The 23,635-nt window shown below is 38.5% G+C and overlaps 1 protein-coding gene across 1 annotated transcript in view; it reads right to left on the bottom strand.

The window, feature by feature from the left end:
- Window positions 1-1,624: 1,624 nt before the first annotated feature.
- The window catches only part of plppr1 (phospholipid phosphatase related 1), a 46,288-nt gene continuing 24,277 nt past the window's right edge, over window positions 1,625-23,635 (bottom strand). The window contains exons 3-8 of the mRNA XM_027140973.2: window positions 18,565-18,753; window positions 14,398-14,530; window positions 13,176-13,426; window positions 10,630-10,806; window positions 9,290-9,421; window positions 1,625-2,363 (exon numbers count right to left, since the gene is read on the bottom strand). Of these exons, the coding sequence (XP_026996774.2) occupies window positions 2,331-2,363; window positions 9,290-9,421; window positions 10,630-10,806; window positions 13,176-13,426; window positions 14,398-14,530; window positions 18,565-18,753 (915 nt within the window). The 3' untranslated portion in view covers window positions 1,625-2,330. The remainder of the gene's footprint in view (window positions 2,364-9,289; window positions 9,422-10,629; window positions 10,807-13,175; window positions 13,427-14,397; window positions 14,531-18,564; window positions 18,754-23,635) is intronic.

Genomic DNA, 23,635 nt, shown 5'->3' with positions numbered 1-23,635 from the left:
AAGATTCAACAAAAGGTAAGACTGATTTTTTTCATTACTTTTTATAAAGAGAACACTCTACTCAAGTTCCAGACATAGTTGATGCTCATATCTCAAGAGTGTCACAAAGTGGGAAGTAAACAACAAAATACACACAAGTGTGCAGTAAACAAAAAATACGATGTGAAATCCTCTGAGTCGGCTCTGAGCTTTGAGTTGTAAGACTCAGAGTAAAGAGTGTGGAGGTTTAAATATTCTCATGGTGGAGCTACATAAAAAATGCGTGTCTTGATTTAACTACTACTGGTTATATTCAAGTTCAGAATTTTCCCATGGCACTCGTGTGTTTTTACAAATGACATATTTGCATCTATCTTATACAATCCCACACATTAATAGCTGATAAACAGTGAGTAACCTTAGTAGCCTTGTTATGGCCAGTAACACTACAGATTAGTGTGGAAAGTCGTGGTCTAATGGTTAGAGAGTCTGACTCCTAACCCTAAGGTTGTGGGTTCGAGTCTCGGGCCAGCCACGACTGAAGTGCCCTTGAGCAAGGATCCAAACCCCCCAACTGCTCCCCGGGCGCCGCAGCATAAATGGCTGCCCACTGCTCCGGGTGTCTGTTCACTGCTGTGTGTGTGCACTTTGGATGGGTTAAACACAAAGAACAAATTCTGAGCATGGGTCACCGTACAGTACTTAGCCGTATTTCACTTATGTCATGTTAGATTAGCATCATAGCAAACCTATAATGGCACTAGAACACTGTGACCTTACTGTAGTTAGCATCTAGACCTAAATCAGTTAACCTGTCTAGCTAACAAGTTAAGTTAGCATTAAGAGTAAGCTATGAGACACATGGTGGCAACAGCTGTTTCCACAAAGCAAACCTACATTTAGTTAATAGGCACCTTACAAACTGGTCAAGTACTTAGTGAATCAACAACTGCTAGCTTGTTTACATAACTTTACACCATGTAAATACACATACAGGCCTTACTGATTATTAGTCTATGCTGATTTTAGGCTACCGTATGATAGGACACAATATGGTTTAGCTTGTTAAGGGGAGCGTGTGATATTTCACAATGTAACTGAATATGCTATGTGATCTGACATGATATATGATACGAATAGCCTCCAATCAATTTGTGGGCCTCTCAGGCAATTAAATCTTAAGGAAGATATAGAGACATATTGTAAGTCAAACGTAAGGCAAATCACCTTGCTAGAATATTTTTAAAATTTAAATTAATATTTACACAAGTTGTCTTGGCTGTCTTTTGGATAATCATTAGTTACTAAATTAATTTAAATTGATAATGTTGCCTGTTCATTCCAAGCATTGATTTGTTCCACTCCTTATCATTAATGGTAACAATTCAGTGTCGTTCGTTAGCTTAATGTGAAAGGAAATCGTGATCTTTGCAACGATATGACTCGCAATCCATTCTGATTCATTTGAACCAGTGTTTAAGTGACTGTGGAAGTAACTTTGTTGATTTCCTTCTCTTTTTTTTAAACAACAGAGCCATTAGACCAGCATGGTATTTCAAACTCTTTCTGCCATATTATGAGTGACAAACATTTTCCCAAGAGAAGCATATAAAAATTAAATCTAAATAAAAAAGAAAGTCCCAGGTTTTCAACTACAGACTATTTATTTGACAGACAAATCAAAAAATATATTTGGCATTTTAAAAGAAAATTTTAAAGGAAAAACAACACACGAGAATGAAACAAGTCGTCAAATGTCTGTGTACTTTCATGCAGTGGTTGTTTTTTTTTTTGTTTGTTTTTTTTTACTTTTTTTTTTTATTTATTTTTTTAAAGATGCCATTAGAAATAAAAACTGTTTTTCACAATTCATTGTGTATCTTTATATTACATCAAAAAATAAGAATACCAAAAACATTCCTGGAGAAACAGCAGGCAATGTTGATCAAATGCTTTATACAGATAAAAATAATACAAAAAAAGATGATCTTTGTCAAAAAAAATTGATAGGAAAAAAAAAGGAATAAAATATTTTTTTGTACAAATACCACATAACATCGATAGTTGAGTAACATCATATATAGACTTGATTTGACTTTGTTATGTAGAACATGACGAGGAAGGCAGATCTCCTGATGTGGAATCAGAAATAACAGAAGGATAAGCTACAGCACTGTGTTTTACAAAATGTACAAAACATTTGCTTCTAACTTGGTCCAACATAATACTATTTTCTTTGATTTCTTTTTTCATTCTCTTTTTTTTTTTCTTACAGTATGCGACAGTACAAAAACATCTTGTGCCTAGAAGTGTTGAGGTGAAGTGAAGGTGACTCGGTGCCGGCTCCTTAGTCAAGTCACTTCAGTCATGGATGCTGAATGGTTCTAAAATACAAGGAAAAAAAAGGATTTAGACATTCAAAGTCAAGGACAAAGTCTCATTTGGTGTGGAACATTTCACTAAATTTCTCTTATATGCTCCCTCGATCCCTGACAACACATCAGTCAGAAGAGAAAGAATACACATAGAGAAGAGAAAGCGACGTGTCGTCGTCTTCGACTTCGCTTCTTCTCGAATCATTCGTTTCATCCATCTTGCTTGTCCTGATAAGCAGCACTGACAGCATGGTGGATATCACTTGCAGTACTTAATACTAGATTTATTGACTTTTTTATTTTCTGGTGCGGGTCCGGAGGTGTGATTTCCCCCCCTGTGAGATTTTCACAGTTCTTCAGCCCTGCTTTTGTTGTGCAAACACCCCCATCACCTGTGAGGCCTGGCTCATTTGCATTTGTTCACTCAGAGTAGCTCAGATCCAAGGCAGGCCAAACCTCTATGTGTGACATGGAAACCTTCACGGCCTATCTATACAAAATAGTCTGTTTTATTTATAAAACATTGTGTGCTAAGGTTTGTCATTGCCATAGAACATATGATATTTATATAACCCTTGTGAAGACATGGGGTCTATTTGACTGATACCGATACTGACACTGACTGATACTGACAATGATACTGATACTGATATTGACACTGATACTGACACTGATACCGATACTGACACGGACTGATACTGACAATGATACTAATATTGACAATGACACTGACACTAATACTGATATTGACAATGATACTGACACTGATACTGACACTGATACAGATACTGACAATGATACAGACACCAATACTGATACTGACACTGATATTGACAATGATACTGACACTGATACAGATACTGATACTGACACTGACTGATATTGACACTGACAATTATACCGACACTGATACTGATAATGACACTGACTGACACTGACAATGATACTGATATTGACAATGATACTGACACTGATACTGACAATGATACTGACAATGATACAGACACCAATACTGATACTGACACTGATACCGATAGTGACAATGATACTGACACTGGCACTGACACGGATACTGACATTGACAATGATATCGACACTGATACTGATACTGATATTGACAATGATACTGACACTGATACTGATACCGATACTGACACTGACTGATCCTGACAATGATACTGATACTGACACTGATACCGATACTGACACTGACTGATCCTGACAATGATACTGATACTGATATTGACAATGATACTGACACTGATATTGATACTGACACTGACTGATATTGACACTGACAATGAAACCGACACTGATACTGACAATGACACTGATATTGACAATGATACTGACACTGATACTGATACCGATACTGATATTGATACTGACACTGACACCGATACACCGATACGATACACCGCTACTGACACTGACAGCGATACCAATACACCGATACACCGATACAATACACCGATACAGTTACACCGATAAAGATACACCGATACTGACAGTGACACCGATACCGACACAGATACTGACACACTGATACCGATACACCGATACTGACACACCAATACCGATACACCAATACCGATACACCGATACTGACACTGACACCAATACAGACACCTATTCCGAGACACCGATACCGATACACCGATACCAACACTGACACCAATACCAATACACCGATACTGATACACCGATACCGATATTGATATTGACACTGATACTGACAATGATACCGATACTGATATTGACACTGATACTGACAATGATACCGATACTGACACTGACTGATACTGACAATGATACTAATATTGACAATGACACTGACACTGATACTGACACTGATACAGATACTGATATTGACACTGATACTGACAATGATACCGATACTGACACTGATTGATACTGACACTGATATTGACACTGATACTGACAATGATACCGATACTGACACTGATTGATACTGACAATGATACTGATATTGACAATGATACTGACACTGATACAGATACTGACAATGATACCGACACGAATACACGATACCGACACCGATACACCGATACTGACATCGACACTGATACCGATACACCGATACCGACACTGACACCGATACCGATACACCGATACTGACACCGATACCGACACACCGGCCTATCTCTACAAAATAGTCTATACCGATACATTAAAACATTGTGTGCTAAGGTTTGTCATTGCCATAGTACATATGATATTTATATAACCCTTGTGCAGACCTGGGGTCTATTTGACTGATACCGATACTGACACTGACTGATACTGACACTGATACCGATACTGACAGTGACTGATACTGACAATGATACTGATACTGGCACTGATACTGACAATGATACTGACAATGATACCGACACCGATACTGACACCGACACTGACTCAGATACTGATATTGACACAGATACCGACACCGATACAGAGACACCGATACCGACACACCGATACTGATACACCGATACCGATACACCGACACTGACATTGATACCGATACCGACATCGATATGATACACCGATACCGATACACAGATACCGACACTGATACACCAATACCGATACCGACACTGACACCGATACCGATACACCGATACCGATATACCGATACTGACACTGACACCAATACACCTATACCGATACACCTATACCGATACACCGATACTGACACTGACACCGATACCGATACACCGATACCGATACTGATACACCGATACAGATACACCGATACCGATACTGACAATGATACTGATATTGACAATGATACTGACACTGACTGATACTGAGAATGATACTGATACTGATATTGACAATGATACTGACACTGATATTGACAATGATACTGACAATGATACTGATACTGATATTGACAATGATACTGACACTGATACCGATACTGACACTGACTGATACTGACAATGATACTGATACTGATATTGACAATGATACTGATACCGATACTGACACTGACTGATCCTGACAATGATACTGATACTGATATTGACAACGATACTGACACTGATACTGACACTGACTGATACCAACACTGATACTGATAATGACACTGATATTGACAATGATACTGACACCGATACCGATACTGACACTGATACCGATACTGACACTGAGTGATACTGACAATGATACTGATACTGATATTGACAATGATACTGACAATGATACTGATACTGATATTGACAATGATACCGACACCAATACTGATACTGACACTGATATTGACAATGATACTGACACCGATACCGATACTGACACTGACTGATACTGACACTGATACTGACACTGACTGATACTGACAATGAGACTGATACTGATATTGACAATGATACTGACACTGATACGTATACCGATACTGACAATGATACTGATACTGACACTGATATTGACAATGATACTGATATTGACAATGATACTGACAATGATACTGATACTGACACTGATATTGACAATGATACTGACAATGATACTTATACTGACAATGATACTGATACTGATATTGACAATGATACTGACACTGATACTGATACCGATACTGACACTGACTGATACTGACACTGACACTGATACTGACAATGATACTGATACTGATATTGACAATGATACTGACACTGATACGTATACCGATACTGACACTGACTGATACTGACACTGACAATGACACTGATACTGACACTGATACTGACTGATACTGACAATGATACTGATACTGATATTGACAATGATACTGACACTGATACGTATACCCATACTGACACTGACTGATACTGACACTGATACTAACACTGATACTGACAATGACACTGACAATGACACTGATACTGATACTGACACTGATACTGACTGATACTGACAATGATACTGATACTGATATTGACAATGATACTGACACTGATACGTATACCGAACTGACACTGACTGATACTGACACTGATACTGACACTGATATTGACACTGATACTGACAATGACACTGACAATGACACTGATACTAATACTGACACTGATACTGACACTGATACTGACACTGATACTGACTGATACTGACAATGATACTGATATTGACAATGATACTGACACTGATACTAAAACTGACACTGATACTGATATTGACAACGATACTGACACTGATGTGATGAGTGTGATGTGGTAGCTTAGTGGTTAAGTTATTGGGCTACCAATTGGAAGGTTGTGAGTTTGATCCTAGGACCACCAAACTACCACTGCTGGGACCTGGAGCAAGGCCTTTAACCCTCAATTGCTCAGTTGTATAAAATAAGATAAAAACGTAAGTTGCTCTGGATGTGTAAAAAAAAAGCCCTTTGCACTTCACCATGAATATAACCAAGTTGTTAGTAATATCAGTGTAGCTAAGCTTGAGCCATAGCTTCATGTTGTCAACATAGTTGTCTACAGAAACAGGTTATTGCTATGAGCCAGGCAAGACTTCATTAAGTTAAAAACTGCGATTTTTCTGACAGCTACAGTAAGTGTATCTCAGCCATCTATCAAGAAGCTTATTACACCAATCTGTATCATTAACATACACGTCCGATTCCATTTCACTGGGCATTTCCTGTAACAATGGTCCCAAAGCTGCGCTTGCACGATGAGCTTGTGTCCTTCAGCGTTTGTCAAACTTGAGAAGAAATCTCTCTTTGTCCCGCTCAGCTGTCTGCTTGGGTTTCCACTACTGCGTTTGGTGGCAACATCAATTTACGGAAGGAGGATTAATCTTTCTGGTTGTAGATCATATACATGGCAGCATCAATGTTTTAAACTGCTGGAGTTTAGCAAATTTACGGGTGGACGAATGGATACTTGGGGACTCGTACAAGCCACATAGAACTGAAAACAAACTGTAGATATGGTGACGTTTTCTATGAGATGATGTTAATTTAATATTTTAGGACTCTCCAGTCTAATTGTGTCATAACAGTCAGCTGAAATTATAGATTTCTGACTTGTTTACTGAGGTTTTTTTCCCCACTAAAGTACTGACTGCTACTGTATAATGTACATGATAACAGAAACTAAACTGGTTCCATTCCACACGATCAAATGGAACTAATTCAATCAGTTCTGAATTAGTAATGAGATTAAGTACATTTATATATTTACAGTCTTATTTTAAATCATGATCCATCAAATTTGTAGTTAACAGCTAATGCTGAGTACCATCCATTAAGCACATCATTTCACTGTAAACAGTCCTTCTCTCACCAGCCTCTCTGTTGTTATTTCCTCTTAAAAGAGAGTCCCCTAGGATTTTACTTTTTTTTTTAGTTGTTTGTGTGCTTTATAAAAACTTGCAGCAAAGTTTTTTTGTGCAGAAAGTTTTGTTTTTGCAGAAAGCTACTTCAATTGGTGAAACTACAAGCACAGGATTCTTCTTTTAACCTCCTCCCAGTAAATACACATATGTAGTAAGCTTTCCTCGTGTTCTACACAGACGAGTCACAGAGGGCTTTGGGCTAATGTGCGTTATGATGACGTCGGCACAAATGTCCAGAAACTGTGCAGTGTTTAATGTGTTTACTGTCGAAAAGCTCCCCTGAATATCGCAGAATTTGTTTGATTTTATTTTCATTTCTGTGATCACAAAAACCATGAAATCATGGAGGGACTGAAAAGTGTCAGGTTACTGAGAAGGTGAGGGTTCTGACACCACATCATCACTAATCATACACAATATTTTAAATGGATTATTTTGAGCTTAGCTTCTATGCTACCGCCATAGCTGCTGTAACCAATAAGAATCAAGCACTTTAAACACTTCAGAAGGGAGACGCTCTTATTGGACACTACACATCACACCACGCTGTCACTAATTATTTTCCTACCATTGATTATGTTCCCGAGTGTCTTACAGTATTTCTTGCGGATTTATCACAAAATCCATATTATATATTGCCATCACTCCTCCCAGCTACAGTATAGTTTTATACAGGAGCAGAAGCTGATTATGCAGCACTACTTTTTTCTTTTTTTTTGTTTGCATTACCTATTTACAAAATATGCCTCCTGGTGGCCCAGCAGCAGGATCCCTCACTCTCATTGCCCTGGCCCAGGATCGATTCCCAGGCAGGGAGCTAACCAAGCCACTGAAGTGCTAACTCTCAGTGTCTGTCCCAAGCCCAGATAAAATAGGGTAGATAAAATTATCTGTTGCTGCGACCCCCGAATAGGGAGAAGCCAAAAGATAAACTACAACAATCTATTCATAAAATATACCCACAGTGATATTGTTTTAATAGTAAACAACATGCAATCCACAAAATCTTTTAAAATCCCATAACAGTGTACAGACAAATCAAAGCTGGTTGTGTAAAAAATACAATTGAATTTAAAGTCTTTCCAATGAAATGTGGGTTTATGACTAGTATGACTTCTTAAGTGTGAATGCAGCATTCTATTAACCGTTATTAATAGCAGCTCTGTCAGCTCAGGAAACAATACAATAACTAACACGTAACCCTTCCTGAAAGAAAAAACTCAACTAGATTATAACAAACAGCATTGTGACATACTGTTTAACAGGTAGAATGCACGTTATGTCAAATAAAACACATTTTACACAGATTTCCTTTCGCTCTAACATGAATTGAGGTGGATGAATCTTGTACAGGAATTTATTGCATAGAAATCCCTCATAATGTGACATATGAGACATAATCTCTTAAGGAACATGCGCTTAAAGCCTCGGTCACGCTCGCTGCTTCAAACCGAGCCACCGGGGCCGTCAATCATGCACAGGAGATGAATGTAGAGGAAAACAGGGCTCAGCCATGCATAAAAAGATAAGACAAATATTTGCACTCTCACAAACATCACTTACGCTTCTATTTGTATGACAACAGTGTTGATGGAGAAGAAATCTTACTCTACCTGTGCGCTGAGGGTCTCTAGCGGGCTCTCCACACGTGGGAACGTCATGAGCGGTAGGCCGCGGTATTCCTCCGTCTTCCGCTTGGTAGCAGTCGAGTGAGCACCTTTAAAGTTATTCACCACACACAGTCCCTGCAAAGCAAAACGTTAATCAGGTTTTGTCTTGAAGCTTTATTCTTATTTAGCTACTTGAGATATTTGTTTTTATTATTTATTTATTTTTCTTGCTTTTATTAATTATTTTTCATTACCAACAATTATAAATGACAATTCTTTATAAATAAGAGATCAGAGATACTATAATAAGAGATCAGAGATACATACTTTAGTGTGGTACTGTAACACCGATAAAGCAACGAGGAGATTTAAACATAACGCTTATTAAAGGAATTTAAATTAGGAAGTTAAAAAAAGAAAGAAAGTTAAAAAGAAGAAAAGAGTACACTGTGAAATGTGTACACATTTGTACATGAATGTATGGGCTTGATTATTGAAATGTATATAGAGATGTACAAGTGTTGAAGAATGAAACTGAAACATCTGGATTTTGACCATAATCATTTATTAGTATAGTATAGTGTAGATACGCTGCTATAACACTGGGCCAGATGGATTTAGGGACATTTCTCTCACAGCAAGTTTTTTGTCCTATTTTGAACTTTGGTTTTTGTGGCTAGGACAACTTACTTTAGTCCTTAGCTCTGTGTTGTTTTAAGTAGCTTTATGTAGCACCGTGGTTCTGGAGAAACATCTCATTTAACTGTACTGCCTCAGCAATGTGTGGTTGAAATGACAAAAGCTTCTTGACTTGTCTTGACTTGATATTTCTCCTATTATGTTATGTGGATTGCAATATTTTATTTTATGTACAGCTGTTCTATTGCTCTGCTAATTCATCCTTCACATTTTGCTTACTTCAGTGAATCAGCGAATATTGGCCACCAGACTGTGCGTATACAGGCATGAAACCTCTAACACTATTATATCGGCGGGGGTTTCTGTAAGGACTCAGCCCGGACTTTGGCCACATGCTTTTGTTTGTTTTGTGTCACGTGTCTGACACATCCCTGACAGTTTCATTTTCCAGCTTGTGTATACACTGCATATTGAAATGTACAAGGTCAGTCCAGAAAAAGTCCAGTCCTTGTTATCCTAATGATATTCTAATGCACAACATCGATGTATCCTGGCAGGTACAAGGAAAGTCACATGGTGCGTAAACTATGAGGAATTTTAATTTCAATGGCAAAAGAGTATTAAGCAGACACATAAAAAAGACGTCAACCGTTAATCGCAAGTGTCTGTATTATACAGAGCTGTTCTATCGCCATCAGACTGACCAAAAACAGAGCGATGGAGGTGCCCAGGATGAACCCCGCGACGACATCCGAGCAGTGATTACGATATTCGGACACCCTCTTCAGACCTGTGAGAAACGCAGCACACAGCGTGGCCAAGCACAGCACGGGCTTTGCCAGACGACTGCTCTTCGTCCGGATAGTGCTCGTGATGTACATCTGAAAAACACGTTCACATACGCACACGGTCACGTACAGCATGGAAGATCGTCTCTGATATGTCAATGTGCACAGCTTAAAGAGATTATATTCAATTACGTGTGAGCAAATAAAAAGAATCAAAGAGTATTTCCAGAAGGAAATGCATTAGGATTGTAAAAATAATTATTATACTGCGATGGATTTGCAGGCAGGAAACAAAAGAAGGCCTACAGATTTTCTTTCATCACCAGAAGTGACATTATTATAGAGCGAGTTAAAATATTGAGATTTAAACAAACAAACAAAAAAATTCAAACATTTGCATCACCATAAGGCACACCGGATTACAGTATAAGGTGCAGTCTCAATTTCGGGGTCTATTTCTGTACTTACTGTAACCCATACATAAGGCACACCGTATTATAAGGCACATGCTAAAACATACGGTCTACAAAAAAAGGTAACGGAAGCAAAATAGTGAGTTTAGTTGAACTTTCCTCTGTGGGACGAAGCCTTTGGACGTCCACTGAGCCGAGACCGACTCTAAGAATCCTGAGACATCTCCAGTTAGACTCTGTGGTACTCAGGAGATCATAAGTCCTTGAACCTCACACCAATACAACATTTAACTGACTGTATATTACAATCACACCCCCAGTGTCACCCATATGAGGATGGGTTCCCCCTTGAGTCCGGTTCCTCTCAAGGTTTCTTCCTTTACCAATTTAAGGGAGTTTTTCCTTGCCACTGCTGCCTGAGTCACCTCAGACTTGCTCATAGGGGAATAAATACATACACACTGTGAACTATATACATCTAATAATAATCTAGAATTTTTATTCTGTTAATTCTTACTTCTTTTATTATTCGTTATTTCCTTTATCATTAATTATGTTTACCTTCTGCTCTGTGTTTATGTTCTGTAAAGCTGCTTTGAGACAATGTCTATTGTAAAAAGCGCTATACAAATAAACTTGAATTGAATTGAATTGAATTGAACTTTCTATTATTTAACAATACACACACATTATTTTTTAATCAATCTTCTCCCACACATCCATCAAAGTCCTCACCTACCGGAGGCGTGGCGGAGGTAAGCGTATGTACTGTACGTATTACGTAATGTTCTCTGATTGGTTTATCGCTGCCAGCATACACAGTGTACGTATTACGTCTCTGTGTCAGCGGGAAACGGTCCGACAGTCAATCAAGCGGAGTGCTTACCAAAGTCGCACAACAACGTTTTTACAGATTTTGGAACTCAGTGCACACATAAGGCGCACCGGATTATTAGGCGCACGGTCGATTTTTGATAAAATTCAAGGCCCTTATGTGCGCCTTATAGTGAGGAAAATACGGTATTCTAATATCAAATAAAAAAACGACAAAATCATTACCACTGAGTTACCACTCATACAGCAGATTGAAATAAACACTCTCAGAAGCTTGAAGTCTTGAAGTTAATAAGACAAAAATAAAGCTTGTCATGTTACTGAGAAAATGTAGAAATTTGACTAAAATGCATAACTCCTAACTCCCAAACTCGAGCAGGTAAAAAAAAAAAAGCCTCAAAACTCAAAACTCTTACTCCAAATCTCGGGCTGGAGTTCAGCACGTGACACTGAATCAACAGTATGAGCCGTAAACTGAGGATTACTGTATGTACAACTTTCTTGTTCAATCTGACTAAAACTTTACTGACTTTACTGTTTGCTGTTTTGATTAACACAGAGGCATCCATCCATCCATCCATCCATCCATCCATTTTCTGAAGTCTATCCCAGGGACTATACCAACCCACTGCAGGGTACAATCACACACACACACTTGCACACACTACGGCTGCAAAAACAGCATATACTGTAAGGCATGTCTTTGGACTGGGGGAAGAAACTGTAGTACTCAGAGGAAACCCCAAAAGCACAGGCAGATAACATGCAAACTCCACACACACACACACACACACACACACACACACACACACACACACACACACACACACACACACACACACCAAAAGGACACACACACAGATATCCATAAATTCAAAGAGGTTAAAAAAGCCGTCCCACTGCTTGACTTCACACTTCCGATGTTACAATGCAGCAAACATCCTGTTAATAAAATAAACATCTTGTTCCGAATAAAATAAACAAACCAACATGTTAGATGGTGAAACGGTTATTGTGATAAGTTGTTATAGAAACGATAACTTATTGGTACTAGTGTATTGACATAAATCCTTGCAGCTGGGACGACTAACAGAGCTGCTCTGAATCATCAATGCATTAAAAAGTCAAAATGTAAGAATTCATTAGCATTGTGTTATAAATAAAGACTGATTAATGAGCCACAAGCTTGAAGTAGGAAACGTGAGACTCACTTACAGTGACATAGACGGCCGAGTAAACGCTGAGTGAGGCGTCTTTGGAAGGGAAGGATCTCCTGGCTCGCTCCACCACCACCCGGTTCCCAGTGCAGATGTTGCCGTTGGAGATGAACTGGTGGTTGAGGCGGCACTCTGTGCCTGTGTAATTAGGCTGGCAGACGTTGAGGAAGTAGGGCGCCAGGCTGCCCGTCACCACCTGCCCGGCGTTTACAAAGATGTCCGTCGCAAACAAGCCAAACGCAAACACACCTGCAGGGGGAAAATGCCAGCACATTCATTTAGTCTCGCTGCTCCCAATCAGGACTTGACCAACACAGCCAAACAGATTAGAGACTCTTGGAAGCACATGTGCAGATCTACTGTTGGCAGGATGTTTTTTTCCTCCGTGGATTTTCAGTTTGGTATTGTTAACATCCAACTGAGCAAATTTATACCAGTAACCAATGTAAGCAGGACCGGCAGGAATCATGCACTGAAAAGAGTCATCGAAAAAAAAGAGCTCTCTCGCACACGCACGTTTTTTGGACCTTGTGATGCAAGACATTATCTGCCTTCACTCTAGTATGAAACTGTAGACTGATGATAGATGTGATCTAACTGGTGAAGTTTCTCGCTCTCTGTTGGCTACCAGTGAGCTAGAAGATAAACGAGTGATGACTACGACCTCTGGAGAAAGAGAGAGAAACTTACAGGGAGAGAATGAAACGCTCATCTGTTCCCTGTGTCTATGCGCATAGAATGAAAAGAATTTAATACAATGGTCCACATCATTGCAATACCAGGCCTCAGTGGACATCATTATCAGTCTCACTTGAATAACGCATCAGGGTCAAGTAACGCTATAGGACTAAGCGCTCTCTGCCAGACCTGTGACGGATTTTTAGAGTTGATAACACATCAAAAACTCCCTACCAATATTATTCAAGTATGAAAAACAGATGAGCCATTACTGGATATACCGAAGGTCATTTTGTTCTTATTAATATTCATATTTGGGATCGCTCACGATCAGTGAGATGTTTCATTAATGGTGCCTGTGTTCACTTTTCCTCACGTAACGTCCAAGCTGTCAGAACCACGCAGGATTAAAACCCAGAGCGATGGATAAGGTCATGTCTTCCTGTCTCTTCTGCCCTCAAGCTGACCAGTGCTTTTCTGCCTCGGGCCGATTTTACAAAAGGAGTTTTGAAACAAACAACACCACAAGAGAAGAGGCTTACCGATAAACCTGATGATCCTGCGAATGAGCGGATTCAGGTAGCAGCATTCTCCGGTGATGATCATCTTCTCCTGAGCAACGAGAGCCTCTCTTGTGGATTTCATCATGTACATAGAGATCTCGCCGATGAAGATCTGCACACCGGCAAAAACAAAGATCGGTTAAAAAAGATCATGGATATTTTCAAAATGTTGTTCTGTGCATTTTCTGTATTGCTTTTCCTACACAGTGAACCTGGAGCCTGGACTGGGTGCCAGTATTATAATGAGAGCATTAATTAGAACTACCATCAAAGCTACTGTTCTAGAAAATTCATCAACACAGTCACTGTTTTATATAACACCTGATTGAATTTCTTCTGCCACCTAAGCTTTAAACCTGCATAATTTGTCCTTTCATGGATTTGAGTCATTTTTCAAAGGTAAGACTTTGTGGCTTTGACTGCACATAGATACAACAAAAGCCACAAAAAAGCTCAAGTAAACAATTACTTTTTTATTGCCAGGTCTCTCAGGTCTGTCTAATCCTAAATTGAACATTTGTAACTTCTCAAAATTAAGTTGCATATTTTAGATATTTATTGAAAAGACAATCATCACAAGTGAGTAAAAGTATAAGCAGATTTCACAGAAAAATTGATTGTATTCCTTTAACATGATCTCCTAATCTCATTTTCTTTGACTTACACATTAGATTACATTTATATTTATTTATATTCCATTCTTTATACTGACTTACATGATACATGATGATGTGTGCAACAAATTTAGTAGTTAATCTTATCTGCTTATTGTGAACCGCTATGTCCTCTAAGGTCCTCTTTTTTTTTTTTTACTTTTTCTATTTTTTAACCTTTTTTTTTCTTTTCTTTCTTCTTTTTTTTTTTTTACCAAAAATTAAACAACAAATGTCAAATATGAAGTGAAAATGTCTGTTTAACCCTTGTATGGTGTTCGTATTTTCGTTACTCAGCCGGTGTTCATGGGTCTGCTGGACACGCTTCATTTTTGGGTTTTTAATTCAACACAATGAAAATTTTTATGTTAAAATACTCTACAGATGTTTACTTCATCCCAATTACAAGCAATATAAACAGCATATATGGTTAATATTTGCCCTTTACCTTTATTACATCACATTTTTTAATTAAAGTGCTACTCGTTTTTTGTTCTTTTTTAATAAAATGTAATAAAAAAAAAAGAAAATCAAATTTAATCAAGTTATGAGTGGAAAAAATCAACAAATTTACAAGGAAGCAAAGTTTTTCAAAACTATTGATGTTTATGAATATGGGTCCCACAGACCCAAACAACATACAAGGGTTAAATGTGTGAACCTGCTTAGATGAGCTACCTACACAGAGTTAGCCACCTGAACATAATCACCCTAAATGAAATGCCAACCAATCACAGGGCACAATCCCACACACACTTACACACATTCACACACTACAGACAGTTTAGAGATACCAATCAGCCTCTCTGGACTGCAGGAGGAACCCAGATAATCGCCCCAAAAACCCTGGGACAACATGCAAACTTTGCACATGGGGCAAAGTCAAGAGTCAGAAACCGAATCCCTAACCCTGTTTTTTCATAAATCTGTCTTATTCTTTAAAAACATCCGGCTCTGTTTTTTATAATCCGTTGATAGTTTAGCCCTCGTTGTTACACTGTTGTCACTACGTATACAATTTCCTCATATACTGACTCCTTCGAACCAACCCAAATAATTCATCTGATTCATTTCTCTTTAAACAACTGATTGTGTAGAAAGGAAGAGAAAACAGCATAAGTGCATTTTTATACCCAAGACAAATGAAATGCAAGAAAAGAAGAAGAAAAAAAGCTAGTGGAAAAAACACCTGCGAGTTATTCGACCAGTTAGGGTTTGATGCATTTTTTCCTCCTGAGGGCAGCACAGTACACTGCTAATGAAAGCTCATTTTAAAAGCTCTAGGCTTAGCATAGGAAAATAAAAAGCCTCCGATATCTCACGGCCTAGACGACGGGGCATTTATTACACCCCTTTAGTTAGGATTTGGTGCTGTTTGGGGAATGATAACGTATAAAATAACGTGCTGACATTTTTCATTTCTTCACAGGGTGACAAGGCAAGATGTGCGTACTAGTTATAGGAGAAATACAACAACAGCAATTTGTCAAGAATAACAATTTGATATATTAAAGAATGACATTTAAGTTTTTGATGTAACAGCTTTAAAGAAATGACTCCTTTATAAAACACTTTTTTCCTCTAACAAGCACAGCATGTCAGCTAAAGAAAAACTAGAATATCCTCTAAAGTCCTAAATACCGTTACGCGGCACCGACACTGGAGACACCTTCCATAAATCTCCTTATAGAAAGTTTTATCATGGCAACGATTACAGATTTCTTTATAAATCGTTTATGTTTCATTTTAAAGCTTAAATGCTTGTCCTCGTGAATTAGTTGTCAGTTTTGAGAATTCTACAGCAATGTCTTACAAACAGATACCGCAGCCTTATTCTGCGTTCACATATACGGCGAGTCGCAGTGACATAGCGTTTGGAGATCGTTCATTTTCAGTGAGAGCCGCCGACTTCCTTTTACATGAGTGACAGCGACTGATGGAGGAGTGGCGGTTCTAGGATTTTTCTGTAACAGGGGCCATTAAGGGGCCACATGTTACATTCAGGGGCCAAGTACATTCAAGCACTCAAAATAATTTATTCAGTACGGTGCAAATACATTTCGGCAGTCATTCCTTTTTCAAACGCTCGAATGCCGCCATTTTTTTGGTGGTGGAATTGCATCTGTGATCGTTTTGAAAAATTCTCCGTTTGCTCTTCTCGTCGACGATTGTTGGAACAGGGGCCAATCAGATTTCAGCAGGGGCCAGGGCCCCTGTGGCCCACCTCTAGAACCGCCTCTAGAACCGCATCCTACCTGGATGGCGGGTAGATAGTCTGAGTGCAGACACTTAACAATGTTGAGAAAAAGTTTAAAAAAAGAAAAATACTGTAGATGAAAAAAATTTGAGAAAAGATAGATGTTAGAGATGTATAGTAACTTCATATTTAAAAAAAAGCTTTTAAAAAACTGCTTTTAGAAACTGCTTTTTAAAACTGCTTTCTTGTCTCAAAGCAACTTTTAAAAAAGCTGCTTTGAGACAATGTGACGTGTTAAAATCACTATACAAATAAATTGTATTGAATTGAATTTAACTTTATTAAAATATGGAGTTAAGGCTCTGGGTTGTTCATCAGAAGGTAATGGATGATTCAAGCCCCAGCACTGCAAAGCTGCCACTGTTGGGCCCTTGAGAAAAATCCTTAACCCCCTCTGCTTCAGGGGGCTTTATCATGACTCACTCACTTACTCCATGACTTGTGCTCTGACCCCTAATTGTCTAAAAAAAATGGGATATCCAAAAAAAAAGCATTTTGTAGTGCTATGACGTATATGTGACAAATAAATAAAGGCTTCTTCTTCACCTCATATATGATATGATGCATAAATGCACTGAATGTAAATACATACTGTACACCAAAAGTCCCTCCAGAATGTTTCAAGAAATCTTGACCAGTTGTCAAGTGGAACTGCTAGTTGTGCCACCCACTGTTAACTGTTATTACTATGGCAACCAGTAGTAGTAACGCCCACTGGCGACTTCGTAGTACAGCAACACAAAAACGTAGTGTTATTTACAGCTATAGTCTATAAATACACACAAATATGATTTATTTTTTAATCCATGTTATATGGCTCCACCTAAAGCAAGAAGACAGAACTGTGCTTAATGTTATGTGATCTTTTAATAGCTTCTGATACACTGTGGGAAGAACACATCCTACAATGTGTACAATGTCCTTGTCACTGTCCAGTGACTAGCCCAGAGATTTAATTTGACGTTATCGAGGTTCAGATCGACGTACGAAGAAATGAAGAGTTTAACTCGCCCTTCAATTCAACTTCACCAGACAGAGCTGAATTCACCGTGCTCACGTCTGCAAATACTGTTCATCGAGCTCCCTCTTGTGATGAAATCCTGTAGCACATATAGGAAACCTTCCAAGAAATCCTTACAAATGTTTCTGACTCACTTTTCCTTGTAAATCCACGTTTGCTAACATGATACTAATGTGTAATTCAACTCGTAGTCTAAACAGAAGGATTTTACTCACGATAGCGGTGGGAGCTGCAGCCACCACGCAGTAGAGGATGAGTGGAGGGATGAAGCTGTTCTCTTCCACTCCAGGGTAGGGCTTCATCAGCTCAGCATCGTTGCAGAAGAAGCCCTGGATGTGGATGCTGAATATATCAGTGCACTCAAAGTAGTAGGCCAGCAGCACCGTGCCTGCCATGATGACCAGCTGCAGAGAAAAGACAGCGCCGGACATATCCATTACCTTCATACCATCATATTAAATCAGCTGGATTTCACTTAGTCACATTAGCAGCAATCTTAAATCTTAGCAGCTATATTAAAGCATCGGTTTTGTTTTTTCTTTGCCACGATTGCTGCAGAACACATTTTTGCTTGTTTTATAACTGCTTCCTTTCCTCTTTCTCGGCTTTTCAAGCATAATCTAAAGCGTTACATAAAACCTCCGTCTGTAGGCTAGTAAATAAGGTCACTGTATAAAAAAGGCACATAAAGAATAAAAAATAAAACAAGGTCATATTCATCCGGGGGTGCTGCAGTCGGACAGGCGCATGCATTTATATGGCCAAAAATACAAATGTACAAAAAAAAAAAGGTTTCCTGTCCACTAGAACAAAAAAATGAAGTATACTGTAGTAAATAACTAAACTACATTTTTTCAATTGGAAATGTGACTTTTAGACAGACTTTCTCATTTTTACTCTCTTGGATTATTTCTGGTGCAGCATCTGGCTTCCTATGTGTCCAGAACATCAGTTGTGTGACTAGAGAAATTAACACCGGAGCTGTAATGCTTTCCTAAAGGCAGCTGGTGTCTGATGCTTTGTTGAAGCGCATCTGGATCACGGCTGTACTTATTTACATCGCATTCTTCCAATTAGTGTTTCAATGACGTCCTTAAAAAGCAAAACTACCAGAAAATAGCATCTGAGCAAGTATCTAAATTTAATTTAACCTTTCCCTTTAGCTGCTTCCTGTTCGTGGTCGCCACAGCGGATCACGTGGCCGCATATTAGATTTGGCGCAGGTTTTAGGCAGGATGCCCTTCAGGTTTAAAATTATTAAAGAAATAGTTAGAACTAATATAATATTTGATTTAGTGTAATCTTTTAAAAGAAAAGACTAGCTACATTTGAGAATATTCACGGTTGTAATTACTAAACTCATTCACGACTAAGTCTTGTAGTAGCCTGGGACGCAGATATCGTGCTTTATTATTACATTTATATTCAATGAGGATGTTCGAGGCTCACAAAACGTCTTATTGACTTTCACATAAGCAAGGATGTTCATTTGGTTTGTACAGTAGCTGTGTTCAAACTCAACTTGCTTCACCTCAACGCTGTACCTTTGGGCATGCTTTGTGAAAAAAATCAAAGTCATTGCAAAGCTCTAACACAATTCTCCTGCTTCAAATACGTCCCCTCATAATTAAATATCTTTGTAAAAACCCCAGTTATTTCCTGCATCGCTAAAAGCTGACCACTGGAACACAGGTCCAAAGAGCATATCCAACATTCAAGAGATAACTCACTGAGCCCAGTCAAAAGACTGAATCCTTCTTGGTATTTCAGTAAGGGATTGGGTTGTACCTCATCATCACTTTTCCTTATATAATCCTGGTTCAGAAATCTCTGACTGTAATGCTGTATCTCTACCATCAGATTTATCTTACTTTTCCAATTCCTACAGTTTCAACAATGATGCCTCCACAACCGTCATGTAGTTTTTCTCACAAGTTTGTTTGCCTCAAACAGCCCCAAAACAGACTTTGAATCTACTGAAGAAAAACTATTTCAGGCATCTGACCCTGGTGTAATCACCCTGATTCAATGTATTTGGATCAGTTCATACCTGTAGATAAATTTACAGCAGTCACTGCTAGACTAAGGCCAAGAAGATAGTAAAGGACATCAGCAATCAGGACAATGGACTCTTCAGCTCCGTGAAAGCCTACTCAGAGAGAATTGAATTGAAACCTTTATTGCCCCGAAGGGAATTTCTTTTGCACTCAAGGAAGCCACATTAACATCCAACAACTTTACAAACAGAGAAGACACAAAAAAAAAAACCATAAACAACACAAACACAACAATGATAGTGACATACAATAATCAGTCCAATATCTAAAATTTTTTTTAAAAATTTTAAATCTTTAAAAATGTTATATACCTGTGTCTAATCTGTTCAGTAACTGAATGCTCCTCGGTACAAATGATGTAATAGCACGTTTAGTTTTTGTTGGTGGCATTCGAAATCTACATCCAGATGGGAGAAAGGAGTAATGAGTAAGAGTATCTTTCCACAGGCCATACGAGCCCAGGATCAGAAGAAATTATATATTAAATGTATCCTGGTTCACATGTATTTTTTTTTTTCATGAAAAGCATGGTAGTACAAAGCATACTGTCTGTAATTGTGTGTGTGTATGTGCGCCCTATTAAATTTGAACATTTTAACCTGAATTCCAAAACCTCCAGGAGCGAGGTTGTAATTCTCATCACTCTACAAGCACTGGGTGTATCCTCTGGGTACTCTGGTTTCCTCCCATAGTCTAGTGACAAGCATTGTTGTCTGATTGGTATCTCTACATTTTCAGTAGTGTGTATGTGTGTGTGATTTTGCTCTGTTATGGTTTGGCACTCTGTCCCTTACCTTGTACCCTGAGGGCCCCGAGATAGACTAAGGGATCCCCATGACCCTGTGTAGGATAACTGGTACAGAAAATGGATGGTTAACTGTTCAAGCCAATATAAATACTGTTTGGCTAAAATGAGAGTCAGCATTTACAGGTGGATAATGCTTATAACCCTGATACTCCAACTGCAGGAAATGTTTGAGTACGAATAACATTTTATTTGGTGCAAGTCTTCTAAGCCAAATGCACTAATGACTCATTTTTAAATCACCTGCCATAAAAGGAGTTCACATTTTTTTTACATCAACCTGTACAGGGTTCTGAGTAGAACCAGTGAGTTCCACACAATTTTACAAACAGTGCTAGATTTCTACAGCAGAAACCAAAAAGTGCTGATCACTTTCAGCATTCTCATCAGCGACAATGTGTGTGTCGAAGCATGGCTGATGAAATCGCTTGCCAGGAAGCGTTCACTCATTTGTCTAGGTGATGGCCAGAACATGATTTCCACACCTTGTCAACAATGCAAAATTGGAGGATGAGGGTGGAAAAAAGTGCTACGCAGAGCATTTTGCTGTTCATCAAAACTACTGGAGAACAGCACAGTATCCATGAACAAATGTTTCTCAACAAAATTAAATCACTGTTTTAAAAAAAAGTACTTTTTCAAAAGTCTTTTTTGCAGTCTTTCAGAAAATGCATTCTTATTGATTGATAGCTATAAGGGGTATGATGCATAACAAAAAATATCAAGAGCTAGAAATAGGGCTTTAGTGATTACTTGTTGAACTCTAATAAACATTGTATTGATCTGTTAACTCCTTGTAACCCCCTATAAATGGTCACACATTCAAAGCCCTGACTCTGAGAAGGTGATAGATCTGTAAATTGCCAACTAACCCCAAAATACAAACCAAATTACTTACTGACATGTTGATGTAAGAATAGCAAGGAAAAGAGCCGGGTTAGATTAGCAAGCTCATGGCAATGATTCAGGCAGATAACGTAAGTTCTAAACATTCAAAGCCAAAGCTCATGAAAAAAATATATATATTTTTCATATGTGGATGAACATATTTAGTTTAATACAGTAATTCTACATCATTAATCCCAATTGGGACAGGTTTATCACCGGAGTCTTGCACCATCTTGCAATTATTGTTGAACCTTTCTAAAATGCTAAAAGCAGCCATCCATGAATAAGTAGCGGTCCATTAGTCACAGACACGTAGAGACAGCTTCCTTAAAGCCTGGGGGGTGCGCAGACCTCAGATAACACAGCAAAGTGGATGCTCACATGAGACACAGTGAACCAGGTTACAATACACAAATGTTGGTTTTGCGTAACAGACGCTATTTCATATGAATCAGTCTGATCAAATACAAATGCAGATTTAAATGGGACTATTCACAAAACTCTAAAAAGCAGAAAAAAGGAGGTGTAAATGCAACAGTCTATAAGCTACACCCGACAAGCCACTTTCACAAGCATAACAAATGATAAAAAAAAGTACAGCTATTTACCAACAGGATGAACTGGTGTCCCAGCCACCTGCCACAGAACTGACGGAAGGGAAGGAAAATGGAGAATAGATGGATAGTGGGATGGATGGATGGATGGATGGATGGCTGAATAGTTGGATGGATGGATGGATGAAGGAATAGACGGATATGAGATGAAAAGATAAATGAATAGAGGGATAAATGTATGAAGGGATAAATGGAAGTAATAATGGATGGCTGGCTGGATAAATGAATGAAGAGATAGATGAATGAAGAGATGAATCGATGGATGGATGGATGGATGGATGGATGGATGGATGGATGGATGGATGGATGGATGGAGCATAAACGGAACACTAAGTAACAGTATAGAAAGACACCATATACAATTGTGTGCTTCTTCATTAGTGGCAAGAGTTTGGTAAAGAGCCACAGATGGTTGTGATGGTCGGGTAATCACTAACCTTTGGACTTACAGCATCAGTAAATGGAACTGGGCACCCTTTTATACAATAAGTAAATGAAAGACAGTAACATTTATGCAGTATGCAGTTTGCATTTTACTACCAATAGATCAAATCTGATTTCAAACCAGCTTCCTAAGAGAGACATTTCAATACAAGTGTAGTCGGATGTGGTTAAAAATCTTTTGACAATACAATTGAAATGCAAGATACATAAAAGAACCACATGTAAGCAAGGACATATGACCATTAAAACAAGGACATATGACCATTAAAACTCCTCTGAAATGAAGCACTTGAAATATTATGTATACTTCAAGCAAAACTGCAGATGGAGAGCTGATGTTTGTCAGTTGCCTGGAGGTGTTTTTAAATCCTGTCCTATGTCATGTGACCAGATAGCAAACCTCATATTATGTGCCTGAATTTCCAGCATCTGTGGAGCTGAGTGCAGATCCATGTCTATAAAATGTTAGTTATGCACC

This window comes from Tachysurus fulvidraco, chromosome 20, assembly GCF_022655615.1.
Source record: "Tachysurus fulvidraco isolate hzauxx_2018 chromosome 20, HZAU_PFXX_2.0, whole genome shotgun sequence".
NCBI lineage: Eukaryota > Metazoa > Chordata > Actinopteri > Siluriformes > Bagridae > Tachysurus > Tachysurus fulvidraco.
This window is presented reverse-complemented; position numbering and strand designations above follow the sequence as displayed.